The 17,752-nt window shown below is 32.9% G+C and overlaps 2 protein-coding genes across 2 annotated transcripts; both read left to right on the top strand.

Moving 5' to 3' along the window:
- Positions 1-360: 360 nt before the first annotated feature.
- LOC141680840 (uncharacterized) lies at positions 361-1,083 on the top strand. The gene has a single exon (XM_074486948.1). The coding sequence runs from the start codon at positions 361-363 to the stop codon at positions 1,081-1,083; it is 723 nt and encodes a 240-aa protein (XP_074343049.1).
- A 9,366-nt stretch (positions 1,084-10,449) lies between these two features.
- LOC141680839 (transcription factor DIVARICATA-like) lies at positions 10,450-11,085 on the top strand. Its single transcript, XM_074486947.1, has 2 exons — positions 10,450-10,847; positions 10,935-11,085. The coding sequence occupies exons 1-2, from the start codon at positions 10,453-10,455 to the stop codon at positions 11,083-11,085; spliced, it is 546 nt and encodes a 181-aa protein (XP_074343048.1). The 5' UTR covers positions 10,450-10,452.
- The last annotated feature ends 6,667 nt before the right edge of the window (positions 11,086-17,752 follow it).

Here is a 17,752-nt window from a genome sequence, read left to right as displayed (position 1 = left end):
AGAATTTTGTATGGACCCCTGATTGTGAAGAAACTTTCCTGAAAATTAAAGAGTAGTTGGGAAATCCTCCAATGTTGGCCAAGCCGGAAAATGGAGAGACACTGATTCTTTACTTGGCAGTGTCTGAATACTCTGTTAGCGCAGTGTTGGTGAAGGAGGAAGCAACCCACTAGTGGCCCGTATACTAAGTGAGCAAAAGGTTGCTGGAGCTGGAAACCATATACCATCATGGAAAAATTGATGTACGCCCTTATTCTTGTAGCACGAAAGTTAAGACCATAATTTCAAGCTCACCGAATAGAAGTCCGCACTGCTTATCCGCTCTGGCATATTCTACACAAACCCGAATCGTCGGGAAGAATGTTAAAATGGGCAGTAGAGTTAGGACAATTCGATTTGGAATATTGTCCTCGCACGGCAATCAAGGGACAGACATTGGTTGATTTCATACTTGAGTTTGATTTTGAAGTAGATGACAAAGCCATAGTTTTGGCAGAACCTTCCTCGCAAAGAAATTCACCCGGTGATAAGAGGGAGGAACTCCCCCATCCTTGGTGGATCTTACATGCAGGGATTGTCTTGATCACTCCGGAGGGGCACCGTTTGATGAGTGCTATCCATTTCAAATTTTACGTCACCAACAATGATGCTGAGTATGAAGCTTTGATCAACGGCCTGAAATTAGCTCTGGAGGTGGGGGTCGTGAATTTGATAGTTCGAAGTGACTCTGAGTTGGTTGTGAACCAAGTCAACGGAGGTTTCCAGGCCCGGGGACCACAGACGGAGTTGTACATGAGATGTGCGCAACGCCTATTGGAAACATTTGGAAATGCCAGGCTAAAAAGTGTTCCGCGAGAAGAAAATAGTAATGCGGATGCCTTGGCCAAGATGGGATCCCAGATGGACAGCGTCCAACTTGGACAAATCCCTTTGGGAATCCAGGAAATCCTGAGTATTCCGGATGTAGAGGTGTTACAAACACAAGAAATTCCGCGAGAAAGCTGGATGACTCCCTTTCATAAATATATTCAAACAGGAGCTGTACCTGAAGACAAACTACAAGCTCGACGCCTTCGATACTAGGCTGCAAAGTATGTTGAGTATGACGGGGTATTATACAAGAGAGGATTTAACCAGCCACTGTTATGATGTGTAAATATAGAAGAGGGAAATTATATTCTCAGAGAAGTGCACGAAGGGATTTGTGGCAATCACTCGGGGGTGGTTCGCTGGCATTAAAAGTACTCAGACAAGGATACTACTGGCCGACTATGAAAGAAGATGCCTTCAAGTTTGTCCGGGCTTGTGGTCGTTGCCAGCGATTCGCCAACTATTCCAACGCTCCGGCATCCACCATTACCTCAATAGCAAGTCCTTGGCCTTTTGCCATGTGGGGGATCAATCTCATTGGAGAGTTGCCCAAAGCGAAGGGGGATGTGAAATACGCCGTGGTAGCTGTGGACTACTTTACCAATTGGGCGGAGGCTATGCTACTGGCCACGATCACAGCAAAGAAGATGAGGGACTTTGTTTTCAATTCCATAGTATGCAGATTCGGTATCCCCTACAAAGTCATCTCGGATAATGGGAAGCAGTTTGATAGTAAAGAGTTAAGGAAGCTTTGTGAGGACTTGAACATCAAAGAGGACTTTGCCGTAGTTTTTCATCCGCAAAGTAACGGTCAGACGGAGGCTATAAACAAAATCATAAAACAAACCTTGAAGGCAAAGTTGGAAGAAAAAAAAAGGAGATTGGCCAGAGGAAATGCCCATGGTCCTCTGGTCTTACAATACAACTCCCAGATCAACTACAGGAGAAACCCCATTTATGCTGACTTATGGGTATGAGGCCATGGTTCCCGTAGAGGTAGGAGCCGGATCCCTCCGGATAGACGTGTTTGTTGAGGAAGATGCAAAAGTTAACCAGAGGCTCCACGTGGATTTGTTAGACGAAGACCGAACAAACTCTCAATTAAAGCTTGATGCATATCAGCAGAGAATCGCAAGGCATTTTAATAAAAAAGGTAAAATCCGTGTCGTTCAAGGTTGGGGATCTTGTGTTGCGAAAGGTTATGCCTAACACTTAGGTAGCTCAGCACGGGGTGCTTGGAGCTAATTGGGAAGGATCGTACAAGGTCAAAGCTATAATCTGGAAGGGAAACTATCGCTTAGAAGATCTAGATGGTAAACCCATCCCTCGAGCATGGAATGCGGAACATTTATGGAAGTATTATCAATAGGGTGTGGCTGTGTCCCCCTTATTTCCATGCTTAATTCCTATATAATAGACTAGTAGAAAATAAATTTCTCCTAGCCTAGGGGGTAGTACATATGACTACGAACCTTGGAACTAGCTGAAGGAAGAAAATTTTCAAATAATTTCCTCATAGAGCATAGTAGTCATGGGACTGATGTAATTTGTGTGCTATAGTGCAATATCAATAAAAGAAAGAAGTTACTTCAAATTACTTTATTTGTTTGGCATAAAAAACTTTCATTTGAAGAAAACCAGAGGCGCGCCCTATCGAATAATTGTTATTTCAAAATCGAGATAACATAGTATGCATATATGAAAGGACACACCTAAAAAACTGATAATGACTAAAGGTTTATGAAAACATGATATAAGGGCGTGCCATCATGGAAGTATGCATCTCATGTTTTTGGAAGTATAAGATGGCCAAGAAAAAGTCGAAAATGCCTTAACAAATATTTATGCATATTGAACAAAAGATGAAATTATATGAAACCATACGAAATATCATGGTGCAAAAGGTGAAGTGTAGCAAAATAATAAGTCATACAACCTTGCATAGCATCAAAAGAGGGCTGGCTCCTCAGAAGTATTTGAAGCTAAAAGTATGAATATTGGATAAACATACATCAGGGCGCGCCCTGAGATTTCTCTGTTGGGAGAATGGTTTGAAGAGGAGCAGTAGGATCAGCTTCAGGCGCGTCCTTGGGGGTTTCCTTTCTTGGCGCGCCCTCATCCTCTTCCTCTAATCCAAGCTCTACCCTTCTCGCCTTGATTTCAGCAGCATGCTCCTTCTTAAATTCTATCATCTCAGCAACTGTTTCTTCCCCAAACTTTCCCAAATGCTTCATCAATCATTTCCCTCTTCTCATCAGGCAAACCCATGTTCTGTTGCTCCTCAAGATACTCAATCCTCAAGTTGGCTCCACCAAGCTCAGTGTGGAGAGAGGTAGCCTTTTTATTGGCAACCTCCAGCTGAGAAGTAAGATTAGTCACCTCATCCTTGAGAAAATCTTTGTCTTTTAAGGTGTTTTTCAAGATGTTATTGTCGCCCTGCAGCCTCTCGAGGCACGCCTTCTCTTCAAGAAGCTTGTCCACCACCCGGGTGGAGTGGACGAATAATTGGCAGGATGCTTTGATGGAAGCACGGGTGGCCTAAAATTTAGGAACTCATAAGATTGTATTTCCATAAAGGGAAAGACGGCGCGCCCTTTGCGTACTCAGGACGCGCCCTATGGACTGAATGGTTGATTGGCCGTTGTGGTTGACCATGCCTTAAAGGCGCCCCCTCAAGCATAGTGAGGAGGCGCGCCCAATTGTTTAAGAAAGGGTGAGGAATTCCTTCCTATGGTGAGCCTTAGGGCGTGCCCTAAGTTTGAGAGATGGCTTAGATGAGACTTCAACAGGATTACTTGGATGGGTTCTGTGAAAGATTCAAGGAAGATGGAGATTATTATTACTAAATTATTTGGTGCAGGTACTCTATTGAAGAACTCCTTCCTGTAGCACATCTACAGGAAAAGCGGTGTCCGTGGTCAGAGACCTCCAGGGATATACCTGGACTGAAGGCCTCCTCCTGTAGTCAATGGGTGTCCTCATTGGGCATTTGGGGTGAAATCTGGTGTGTGCTTTGGGAGCTCTCTCCCTGTAGTCAACGGGTGTCCTCGTTGGGAGACTTTGGAGTATCCTGCACTTTGCACCCAAAAGCTTGGGATCACTTGTCCCGCAATCTAGTAGGGGCTCCTTATCGGGGGACAAGGATGCGTCCAATATTTGGGGTGAACCACGGCTATACCTGCGTCCTCGGACTAGAGAAACAGCTGGTAGCGGAGGGTTATCCTTGGCCAGGGAGATGCCTTATCCGTGAAGTCTCGAAGCCGCGGACATTCCTAAAGCTAGTAGAAGACGGTTTGCAGTGGGTTTACTACTGGGCCTCGGGATAAGAAATCTTAGCCCATTAGGTTTCTTGTTCCCCAAGAACTACGTGGGCTTGATCCCCTATAAATAGGGGTACGTAGTCAAATTGTAAGGGATCAGAAGGGAGAGCGCAAAGGAGGCACCACTAATCCTATGCAATCTCAGCCCCCAATAATCACCACCACCAAACACTGTTTATCTTTTCCGATGAATACTGTTTATCGGATCCACCGATTACTGTTCACGTTTCCGACGAAGAATCATCATCACAGATCTTGTTTCCGGCTACGAACCTCAGACTTTGTTGCTCCCAAATTCCTCCATCACCACTAACTAATTATATTCATATTTATTTCAATTTAATTTCTTTAATCTCGGATCAATGGTTAAACATTATTTATTAATGGTTAAAACTTATGTTGGCCTGGATAAAAGTATATAATAATGACTAAATAATCATCTTTTTTTGTTTTATTAAAATAGTATGAAGAATCATTATAATTTAACAGTCAAGGTTCAGTTTGACTAGTACAGCTAACTAGTGTTTATTCCTCAATTGGAGTTTCAATATTTTTAAAAAAAAAATTTCAACGATCCAATTGTATGGATGTCAAAAAATATATATATTAGTGATATAACCAAAGTTTCATATACAAATAATTTTATTTGGTTTGCCATTTTAACAGTCAGTCAAGCTTCAGTTTGACTAGTACAACTAAATACTATTTTATTCCTCAATTGGAGTTTTGATTTTTTTAAAAATATTTGTCAACGATCCAACCGTATGGATATCAATATATATATATATATATATATATATATATATATATATATATTAGTGATATAACCAAAATTTCATATCCAAATAATTAATTTAGATTGTCATTTAAAAAGTTAAGCTTGAGTTTGACTTATACAACTAACTAGTGTTTAATCCTGAATTGGTATTTCGATTAACGATCCAACTGTATGGATGTTAAAAGAAATATATATTAGTTATATAACCAAAGTTTCATGGCATATTAACAGCAAGTTTTAGTTTGACTTTTGTGTAAGTTTTGTAATTGGACTTTGGCGTTTAAAGAACCAATGGACTTGGTGCTTTTGGAACCACCCGTATTTGTGCTTTTGCAACCAGACATTTTCAGTTTCTGCTCAGAATACTTGTTGTGATGCTCAAGGGAAGAGTTTGTTCATTAATATAGGAAGAGACACATGAGGCAGACAGTCACGTACGTTGTATAATGGTCCACTTTCCCGAGTCCTAGCTGATTCCCACATAAAATTTACGAGATATAACAAGGAAATGAAGAGACCTTTACGTACACATTGTATATTGTGAAACAGGATAGTCACATACACTGGTTGTGGGCTTTTTTCGTTGAAAGAGCTAAAGTTCACATGATGATCTGTTTTAGTAGAAAATTAAATATGACACTGCTCAACCAAGTAGGCATTTATGTAGGTAATGCCTGTTTACCTTTAAAATTTATTTAAACATTTTTTTTAAATACATAAAAGTGTACTGTGTTTTGTAATAACATTTATAACAAAATAGGGGAAAGACTATTTAAAGCTCACATTAAAAAATTTCTATTAGTGCACCTCAAATTCATGATTTTTAAAGGTCAAATTAAAAATCAAACCATACTGATGTAAATGTCATGTTAAAATAAGTAAGTATACACATTTTTGAATGATTTTGTTATTTATATGGGCCACTTTATAACAAAAATAAATGTTCATTTTATACCGTTAACATTATAAAAGAAAATAGAATTATCATAAAATCAATATTAGAACACTTGGATTTGCAAGAAATTCTTTTTACAATTATATTTTGACTTAATATTCACATCCATATGTTAAAATAATATTCGAGAAATGTGAATTTAGGCCGCACTAATAGAAAAATTTTCTATTGAGGCCTTTAAAAACTCCAAGTTCTTGTAACATTTCTTGTAAACTGTATTATAAAAAATAATAATCGGAGTTAATTGGTAGAGATGCCGGAGATAGATCAATGGGTAATTGGGATTAATTGTGATGTTTAATCGGAGATAAATTTTATAAAAAATTATATAGAAATTATTTTTAGTATAGAAATACTAGACTTGGATACCTGTTTAATAAAATTCATAAAAAATAAAAGTAAAGAAGAAAGAAAACTTACACATTTTTACTATAATGAAATGATGAGCACTTGCAAAACGAGGGCCAATTTTTATGACTGCTTCGTGCATACCACCACAAAAGGTAATTAATTCATACAAATATATGTTGTACAACTTTTTTTTGGGAAGGATTAATCGAGTAAGAAAAAGTCATATATTATTTTTACAAATAATCTAGTTGAACAAATATATGATATTAACTCGATTCACAATATTGAGTTTGAGCCATCGACCATAAATGCAATCCAATAAATACTTTTATGACCAAATCAAAATCTTGAAAATTTCGGCAAATCTGATAGTTCAAACATGAAAACAAGCAAAAACACCCTAAATTCTTCCTCTAACTATTTCTGCTAAACTAAGAGGCTAAACAAACCAGAACTCTCTAAACAAAATCAAATAAATTGGGAACAACTCACTAGTGAAAAGATTTCTTTAACAAAATGGACAATTCAAAAAAGACATTAAAAGACATAAATCCTTACCTGAGTAGGAATATTATTGAAAAATAAGAGCAAAACAAAGGAAAGTAATATATTTAGAGCTTTCACCTCTGAAAGCCCATGAAAGCCTTGACATCTGAGTAAAGACTAAGAAAAAGATTATACAATAACTTAGGAATTTGATTTCCTTATGTTGTACAACCTCAATATGATTTTTTAATATATTATTTTACCAGCAATTACATATTTTAATGATTCAGCCTGATTCTTATCCGTCTTAGCCGACATTTAAATGTTTTTTCGAGAAAAATGAATTTTCAGCTTTTTTTTAATCAATACTATATCATAGCGTAAAACAATTAATTGGTGATTAATTTAAATTAATCACCGATTTTTTAAATAGCGATAACAAATATAGATTATTTTTCATGAACATCGGTTGACATGGTATCTACTGAATGGTTCGACAAGATCAGTCTTGACGCTCATCGTGTTATGGAATATTTTTAAATATTACTTTATACATATAGGTGTATAGTATATACCTAGAAGCATATACTCATGAATACGTTTAACATTATAAATATTCAATTTAAAAATATGTGATGTTCACATTAATTATCTAATAATTTTAAATAACACCAAGACTACTATGTGTCCTCGTGCTCATATTTTACAAACTTAATTACCATTTGAACAAGTTGACGGACCAAGCTATCCATGACAATTTCGAACTTTACTTTTTATGCACTCCGTTCATCTCGACTTTATTACGATAGAACAATTTTCTTGAATTGAATATACATCATAATCTATAATTAAACCTTTTTATATTAAAGGAAATTTTATTTCATAAAGGTATGATAAATAAGCATTTTTTCTGCTTTTACTTTGCGATCCCAGAAAATTTGGTTCGATCCTCTTATTTTGATTTTTTTAATCTTCAATATAATAAAATGAACAAGATCATGCTCATATCCTACGTGAGACCCTTAGTATTACTAATACCTAATACTCACACATTATGTGTATAATATTCACACATTATGTTTATGACTAAAAATAAATATATTTGAAAAAAATTATAATAAATTTCAGTAATCGACATATCAAATTGTTGACCATATTATATTTAGCAACCATTCTATGTCAAAAAGAAAAATGAAACCAACAAAGCAATATATCAACACTTATTTATATTATACATGTAATAATTAATGTATATATCTATATGGAAAGAGAATAATAGAGACAATGAACGCTTACTATAAAATCACTCAATCAATATCTTAATACATCTAAAACTATGTGTAAGATTTAATGTATGCATGCGTTTTGAATGCTTCAACAAAAATATTCTCTTGAAACTTCCTTAAAAATAAATTGCGCTCTCAAAATTTTAGATTCAAATCATTGATAACTACTGAAAATGACTTGTAGTAGTTAATAAACATTCTTAAAGAGAAAACATGGCATACACTCCTTTAATGTATATTATGGAACATAGACCACACTCACTCTTTACCAATTGGTTTAATGATTTGAATTTGCTTGAATAGTTAAGTCATTTCCCTTGCTAAAATCCCCTTCTCTGACATCTCAAACTTGGTTAACACTAGCTCCATTGAAAGGTTGCGAGAAGGGAACCAATATTATTTGTTAGAATATAGCTTGAATCTATTTTTATTGGCTTATTTGTTTTCAGTAAATTTTTTAAAGATCCATCCGTATAGTGTTAAGATAAATCCATTTTAATAATGTTAAAAAATAATTAAAAATATTCCACGTAAGAGGTGTAAAATATATTAATTTTAATCATATAAAAATTAACTATTTTTTTGCATTTTAAATTAAGTTAAAAATTGGCATCCTTTTTCTTCAAAAAAGTTATGTTAACTAACTATTTGCGTTCGGTTCACTTGATAAATTCGTCGGACAACTCTTATTTAGTTTGCTAATTACTAAACTTGAGCTTGAACATTAAAATATCAATAATATTACCGAATATTGTTCAGTTTGTTGGATTTTAGTTCATGTTCGTTAAGAGTTCGTCCAAGTTCGGGGGTTTATAGCTCTACAAGAAAGAGTTGTGGTCAAGTGTTTATACATGAATAAACGAAATATTGATGGTTCTAGAAATAAATAGTATGCTCAATTTTTTTGGAGTGGACTAAAGCCTTTGCTCCGCGTGGTCTTCTTTATATGATAAAACTTTTACTTTGTATTTTTGGTCCACTTAAATTTAAGATTTTGATTTAAAATCTATGTCTAGCAAAGTTACAGTCTTGTAAAGTATGAGAAAGAGGTAATTAAATTTGTATATGGAAGTAAGTCGATCTCGAACAATCTCCAAAAATGTTGGACATGATAAAATTGACTAGTTGCTCAACTTGGTATTTGTTAAAAGTTTATCATGAGATGGTAATCTTGTTCTATATAAACCATCATTTGGTTGTATTGTTGAAGAGTTTAAAAAACAAGGATGAAAGTATTTGAGATCAAATTTATGTTATCCTCATTAAAATGAGGTTAATGGGTGATCTACTTTCTTTATTTTTAATGAAAAGTAAAAACCTATTTTAAAATTTATCAAAACAAATTTTTATTATGCAACAACAATACTAAAATAATATTTATAATTACATTTATTTTTATATTTCTACATAGCATAATGTATGAAAAGAAATCATATTCAATAGAAAAATAATTTAACTTCATTTCCAATCACTTTCCATCCACTAAATTTTAGTAGTTCAAATAAGAATTATGTATATAATATTCAATATTAAGTTTTATTTTGATTACAAAATTTATTTACTTTACATAAAAAATTGTATAATTTAATTCACTGGAAAGATATTTATTCTTTATCAATGATCCAAATATCTTTACAATTAGTTTTTAATGAATAAATACCTATTTATCAAATTCCTAAAAACTCAAACCTGTTAAAAACTTCTCTTTTTTTATTGTAGGTAATCCGCAACCCTACTGTTAAGCGACACGTTATGGCTCAGGAGGCCTAATTAGAAAATTATGGATTCGAACCTTCTACTTTTCTCTTTGGCTCAATGCAAAGAATTTAAAATAAATAAATAAATATGTAACTTATAAGTTATTGTAAAGAATTAGAAAGTACAATAGTTTAGAGAAAACATAACTTAATATTTAAACTAAAGTGAAAAGTGTTTTATTATAATCTTATAATTTTTTATATGTGTGTACACTAGTTTGATTAAATCAAAAGTTACTGTTTAAATATATGCATTCAACACAATATAATTAAATAACATAAATATATGTGTAGAAATTTTATCAAAAAAAAATTAACTGTGAGACAATGAAATATTTTTTCAAAGTGAAAGTCGTATATTATATTTAATAAATTTTATTGTAATACGATGCTGACTTTAAATAATTTTTAATTAAATATTATTTTAACAATTCTTTTTTTATAAACTTTATGGTTGGTAAGGTGAAGCTTACGTTTCAATAATTTTTATAGTATCCGAGGAACACTCAAATCTCATCTATTGTATCCTTAAGGATTTCCTCATTAATTATTTTGATTTTAAAAAAACCTTCTGGAGTCCCTATATAACGTCACCTTTATCCCCAGTAGTGTACCCATCTCTCTTTCCGGTGAAAAAAGAGGGAGAAATATGGAGGGATTATTCTCTAATGTCCCTCAACAACCAAATGAGAATGATGCGTATAATAGTGATGGATGGACTTTTAAAGATAATAAGTTATATGAAAATACTATGGCAGAAATTGAAGACTATGGCTCAGCTGCATTTTTTCAAAGGGTGGCTGTTGTGATGCCATGGAAAACCATGGCATCCATTCAACTTCATCATGAGATTTTGATGGAGGAATTGAACTGGATCAAGTCATCTAAGGGTGAATTCGAAGATATTGTCATAGAGGAGACCGGTGATTTTGATGAGATTGTCCTAGAGGATACCATGGGGGAGGATGAAATAATAGAACAAGTTAACGAGCAGACCCACAGGCCAAATAAAAGAGGTGTCCCGTGGACAATGGAAGAACACTGGTAACATTACAATCTTTAATGGTCACTCTTTAAATTTGTTTTCCTTTAAACATATAGTCATCTTGTTAACCTAAGTAAATTTGACAGGGCATTTATGAGGGGGTTAGAAGTATGCCCAAAAGGAGACTGGAAGAACATATCCCAGTTTTTCGTGTCTTCGAGGACTCCAACTCAGGTTGCAAGTCATGCTCAAAAATTCTTGAAGCGCATGCAGAAAACAAAAATGAAAATTATTTGAAGTTGCTATGATTTAAACATTTCGTCGTAAGTTAATTATTTTTATTAAAATTTTAACTTGATATGGAAAAAAAAATATTAATCAAAATTTGCAACGAAATATGTGCGATTGAAAAAATCGGATCGCCAAATTTACGACGGAAATTAAAATTCGTCGTAAGTTATCAAAGAGGAAAATTTAACTTTTTCCCCAAATTTCTGGCGGGGAAAATATTGAACATCTAATTTACGACGGAAATTAAAATTCGTCGTAAGTTATTCAAGAGGGAAATTTAACTTTTTCCCCAAAATTTTGGTGGTAAATTTGACTTTCCTCAAATCTTTTGCAGATAATAATTTATGACGGGTTCTGTCATAAATTGGCACATGATTTTTTATAATTTCAATTTTTAAGAAATATTATTTCATGATCCAACCATATTAATGTCAGCATTTATTTGTTTGGGTGACATTTCAAGAATTTCAGTAAAAAATTAAATATTTTGATAAAATAATTTAATATGAAACATTGATTATATCACTAATATATATATATAATCTTCCATACGGTTGGATTGTTCAAAAATATTTTTAAAATAATCGTAACACCAATTTAGGAATAAACATTAGTTAATAGTACTAGTCCAACTGATGCTTCACTCGTAAATTGGCAAATCAGATAAAATTATTTTGACATTTAATTTTTGTAATATCACAAATATATATCAATTGAAATCCATATAGTTGTATTGTTTAAAAATATTTTTAAAATAATCGAAACGTCATTTTAGAATTAAACACTAGTTAGCTGTACTAGTCAAACTAATGCTTGACTGTTAAAATGGCAAACCAACTAAAATTATTTTGATATGAAATTTTTGTTATATCACTAATATATATATATCTATTGACATCCATACGGTTGGATCGTTCAAATATATTTTTAAAAATAATCGAAACATCAACTCAGGATTAAACACTAGTTAGCTATACTAGTCAAACTCATGTTTCACTGTTAAAATGGCAAACCAAATAAAATTATTTTGATATGAAATTTTGGGTATATCACTAATATATATATCTATTTACATCCATACAGTCGGATCGTTCAAAAATATTTTTAAAATAATCGAAACACCAATTCAGGATTAAACACTAGTTAGCTGTACCAGACAAACTCATGTTTGACTGTTAAAATGGAAAACCAAATAAAATTATTTTCATATGAAATTTTGGGTATATCACTAATATATATATATATATATATATATATATATATATATATATATATTTAAATACATACGGTTGGATCGTTGAAAAATATTTTTAAAATAATTGAAACACCAATTCGAGATTAAATACTAGTTAGTTGTACTAGTCAAACTCATGCTTGACTCTTAAAATGGCAAACCAAATAAAATTTTTTTGATATTAAATTTTGGGTGTATCACTAATATATATATATATATATCTATTCACATCCATACGGTTGGATCCTTGATTTTTTTTTAAATAATCGAAACACCAATTCAGGATTAAATACGAGTTAGGTATATTAGTCAAACTCATACTTGACTGTTAAAATAGCAAACCAAATAAAATTATTTTGATATGAAATTTTGGGTATATCACTTATATATATATACATCTATTTACAACCATACGGTTGGATCGTTGAAAAATATATTTAAAATTATCGAAACAACAATTCAGGACTAAACACTAATTAGCTGTATTAGTCAAAGTCATGTTTGACTATTAAAATGACAAACTAAGTAGAATTATTTTGATATCAAATTTTGGGTATATCACTAATATATATATCTATTTACATCCATGTGGTTGGATCGTTGAAAAATATTTTTAAAATTATCACAACACCAATTCAGGATTAAACAGTAGATAGATGTACAAGTCAAACTGATGCTTGACCGTTAAAATGGCAAACCAAATAAAAATATTTTGATACGAAATTTTGGTTATATCACTAGTATATATATATATATTGACATCCATACGGTTCGATCGTTGAAAAATATTTTTTAAAATAATCAAAACACAAATGCAGGATTAAACACTAGTTAGTTGTACAAGTCAAACTAATGGAGCATATTTTAAGATTTTATATATAACTGCCTGAAAAGTGTTATTAATCATTTATTTTTAAAATGTCCTCCTTTAATTACGGAAGATTAGTTATTTAAAATTTTAAAATTGTCTAAAGATGGCAAAACTTTTAAAATTTTTGTTTTGTTTTAACCTAATTTTAAAATATCATTTATAGAGTTATAGTTAATCGATTAAGTAATCACCATGTTAAAATAATTTTCTTTTAAGGTCACAATATAATGGAGACATTATATTTTTACCCTCAATAAAATAATATTTTCGTTACAACAATATTTTCCCCCTATCATTTTAAATACTTTTAAATGTTCTAAAAAGTTATGAATATATATGCCTACTAATATAATTATCATGAAGTCATATCATTTAAAATTTTAAATGAATAAAATTAAGAACTGAATTCAATTTTCTTTACAAAAAATTATAAAAAAAATCTAGGCAATTCGTGCGGGTTTTAAGATAGTATATATAATCTATTAAAACATTAAACAAAGAAAACAATGTGAAGTCGACCATATTGGAACAGAATAGAAAATAGGGTTGAGTAGAGCTTGAGACCTAATTTTAAAGTCTCTGGCCGCCGATTCAATCGCTTGATGCTTGCAAAGTGTATCGAAGATTCAACCGCTGTTATATACATCAAAGATTTAATCGATGTTAAGTCTAGTTCGATTTTCTTCTAAAGTATCAAAGATTCGAAGATCCAACAAGCAGTGGCGGACCCAGAAAGTTTTTTTAGGGGGGTCCGAAAAAATTTTAGTACCAAATTTTCAAATTTAAATTTTTAATTTAGTTAAATTTTGGATAAGTTAAAAAATATATTAACAAAAATTATTAAAATATAAGAATAATTTGTATGCATCACCTATTCACCATGATTTATATGTTAGGACTTAGCAGAATATAGTAAAAAAGAAGTGGCATGTATGTAAACACAAAATTTGTAAGCAAAAGTAGAAGAAAACACAAATTTAGAAAGAAAAAGCAAAAATTTGTAAGCAAAAGTAGAAGAAGACACAAATTTAGAAAGAAAAAGTAGAAGACAGGGTTCGAACACCGGTTAATGGGGAAAACTACATCACCATAAACCAGCTAGGCTACCAGCAGAAGTCAGTTTATAAGTATACTACATGAATGATATTTGAAAACTTAGGGGGGGCCAGGGACCCCTCTGGACCCCCCCTAGATCCGCCTCTGCCAACAGGTATCATTGATTCATTTTTTTATTAAATAATCATTATTTTGTCTCTGTACTTTGTAGTTTGTTCAATTAGAGGCAAGTTTCTTTATTTATATACAGTAATTTATAATTACTTAATTTGTCTCTGTACTTAATAGTTTATTGTTGATGTTACTTAATTTGTCTGTGTACTTAATAGTTTATTGTTGATGTTACTTAATTTGTCTCTGTACTTAATAGTTTATTGTTGATGTTACTTAATTTGTCTCTGTACTTAATTGTTTATTGTTGATGTTGAGAAGGGTTCCGATTCTGATTCAAATTCATATGGGTCTGACATTGAGAAAAAATCTAAAGCTATTGACACCAAGAAGGCGATAGAAGAGCTACAGGAAAATGATGGAATGCTGATAAACATTAAGGAACAAGATGATGACAAATGCAGTGGTGCTGATGGTTAGTCACAAGTTTAATATCAAAGTATAAGTCCTAAATAGCAATCCTCAACAATAATTATATTTTCAGTTAGTATGGTTTTTACCTTCTAGTCGAATTTTGTTGATGTTTTCACTTGCTCAATAATGCAATTATACCTTATTATACAATTCTTTATTATGAAATATCTAGATATCGTATTCCAGTCCTTGGTTCTGTCTCAAATTCCATACAATTCCCTTTATGTCAATCCCCTCACTGACCTCAAACACACTCGCAGTTCGAGTGAAGGCTGTCATGGAAACTTTGATATCGTGCCTCTCGGAGTTCACATTCGTCGTAATTCTGACAACAAAGAGACTGTTGTCGTACTTAAAAAAGTTGAAAATGTAAAAAACGCTGATAAGGAAAATGCGGAACCGAATAGCGGGCCAGTAGCCGTGGCTAAAAAGGTGTCTACGGAGAAGTTTCATAAGAAGCCTAGAGCCTTGAAGCCAACTTCACTTCAACTGTGTATGCAAATGAATGAACCTAAATTTATACTTGGATCAGGAAGTATGGAGCCTGCTGATTCGGAGCACTCGAGTTCGTTGAAGATTTGGGATTATTCGGATTCTGAGTCTGCTCCGGCTTCTTCCTGGTCTACTATTCCCAATAGGTTTGTGAATTTTTTTGTATAAAATTATTGCTGAATTAATTAAATTTGATTTGTTGTTGAAATGTTAAGTACATCCAAATCTCGCCTAATTAATAATCGATAAATTTACTAACACACCATAAATTAATTATTCTAACATAATTTTTTTGTTCATTTATATTTAACCTGGATAAATTAATAAAATTATCCGGTCTAATGCTATTTAAATTGATCATCTGTTCCTATTTTGTAGGACATTGCTGTGCAGGCCTTTGCCAGTGGACATTGGGAGGTGCACTTAAGGTGCACTTGTGTGATTGTGAATGAAAAATGTGTAGAAGGACTACATGGGGGCAGTTTGTACACCCTTTACGCTAATGTAAGGTTTCCGTGTTTTACGACATTTCACTTTCTTCTTTTCTGCAAGTTTAACTCTTAAAATACTGTTAATCGTATTGGGATGTTATATAGTATTGAGGTTTCTTAATTGATTATTCATGTTTGTTAGTGTTGCCTTGGAGTAGGTTTTGCACTATGAATTACATTATAATAGGGTTATAGTGTTGGGTTGTAGTTGCTCTAATTTGTTACAAGTATTTACAACTAACCATTGTCAATAATCAATATGTCATGCTGCATAATGTTTGTTTCGCGTTTAAAATATTTGATTCTTATAATAGTGTTAATTATATTGGGATGTTTGACTTAGTTTTTATATTATAATTAAGGTTTCTTAGTTGATGTTTCGTGTTTGTGACCTGGATTGTAATTTATCAAGCATTAGTAACAAATAACCATTGTCAGTATGTTATGCTGCAATATGTTTGTTTTGCCATTTGAATATTTTGATTGTACCTCATAGTAGTTAGAATTGTCTTGCAACACAGCTTAGTTTGAGAATTCATTCTCATTCCAACTTTGCTTTCATTCCCAAACACTTCACTAAATTCATGGATGTTTCGCTAAGCAATCGCTATTTTATGATTTGTACTCATTTGATCATACTTGTGCTAATACCTTGAACAAGTATATTTCAAGGAGATTATAAAAATACTGCCTTATTACTAGGCATTGTGATCTCATAGATAGGAACTGAGAAACGGTTATAATTTGGCCCACATGTTGATATTGGAAATTAGAGCAAAGAAGTTCACAGTCTGCTGATTATAATCACGTGAGATAAACGTGACCTTAGTGAAATTTGTTTGATATGTCCAGTGATTTGATTCAGTTCACAGTAGTTATTCTATTTAATCAACCATTTATATGTTGTTTGGGAGCATTTAGAATTACATGTACTCTGTCATAATCCTTGAAAAGGTTAGTATTTGACTCTTTAATGGATTATCTCAGGAGGGTCATGGAAGACAATCGAAAACTTGCAGTGGCTCCCCACAAGAGGCATATTGGAAGATCTGAGTTTATAGTTGCTCAATCAACAAAGGGGATTTTATGTCCTGGTGATGAAGGTTTTGTGGGAAGTGTCACTTCCAACCTCATAGGTTCCAAGTACAATATATGGGATCAGGTTCGATGTCCATTTTAGTACTATGCTGTTGAAGAGCTGGATGATTGAAAATCATGGGTTCCAGCCACATGTCGTGTCAGAGCTCAATGAAAAGAGTTTCTGGAAGATGTTGGATGCTGGGTTTTATGAGCAGTGTAGGAGGAAGTATGGAGCTGTTTCATGAGCGTGTACTACAAGTGAAAGAAATGTAGGAAGATTGAGAAAGAGGTTAAGGAAGTCGAGCAAGCCCATCTTGAGACCTCTTATGCAGAAGTAGACATGTCAGTAGATTAATTTCTATGTAGGTTTTCTCGCTAAATCATATGAGTCATGTCTCTGCTTTTATCATTTACTATTCGTCCAATGTTTGTAGTTCTAGCACATTTTTGGCTATGGTTGCTTAATTACTTACCGGAAATGAAATTAGACTTTGCCAGGGAGTTTTTGTTGACTTTGTGATTGCATTAGACTTTGACATGTTTAGAATTTAAATTGGAAGCCGAACATGGCTGGAAACTGAAAAATCAGAATTTGGCTATTCTGGAAATACAATCTTACGACGGTTGTTTATCACATATTTCGTCGTAAGTTACTAATTTACGACGTATAGGTGTGTCGTAAATTTGTGGTTTATTTTATCAAAGATGGATCTCGTAAGAAAACATACGACATTTTTTCCGTCGTAAGTAACTAACATACGACATTATTATTCGTCGTATGTTGATAACTTACGACGGAATATTCCGTCGTAAGTAGATTTATTATTTTATTGAGAATGTGGGCCCCTACTTCCTAAATTCCGA

This window comes from Apium graveolens, chromosome 8 (genome assembly GCF_009905375.1).
Source record: "Apium graveolens cultivar Ventura chromosome 8, ASM990537v1, whole genome shotgun sequence".
Lineage (NCBI taxonomy): Eukaryota > Viridiplantae > Streptophyta > Magnoliopsida > Apiales > Apiaceae > Apium > Apium graveolens.
Note: the sequence above shows the minus strand (reverse complement) of the source record. Positions and strands in the feature narration are given on the sequence as shown.

Coding starts and splice junctions, on each gene's coding strand:
- LOC141680840 (XM_074486948.1), top strand. CDS start 361: ATGTTAAAATGGGCAGTAGAGTTAGGACAATTCGATTTGGAATATTGT.
- LOC141680839 (XM_074486947.1), top strand. CDS start 10,453: ATGGAGGGATTATTCTCTAATGTCCCTCAACAACCAAATGAGAATGAT. Junction 10,848..10,934: donor TGGACAATGGAAGAACACTG/GTAACATTACAA, acceptor TAAATTTGACAG/GGCATTTATGAGGGGGTTAG.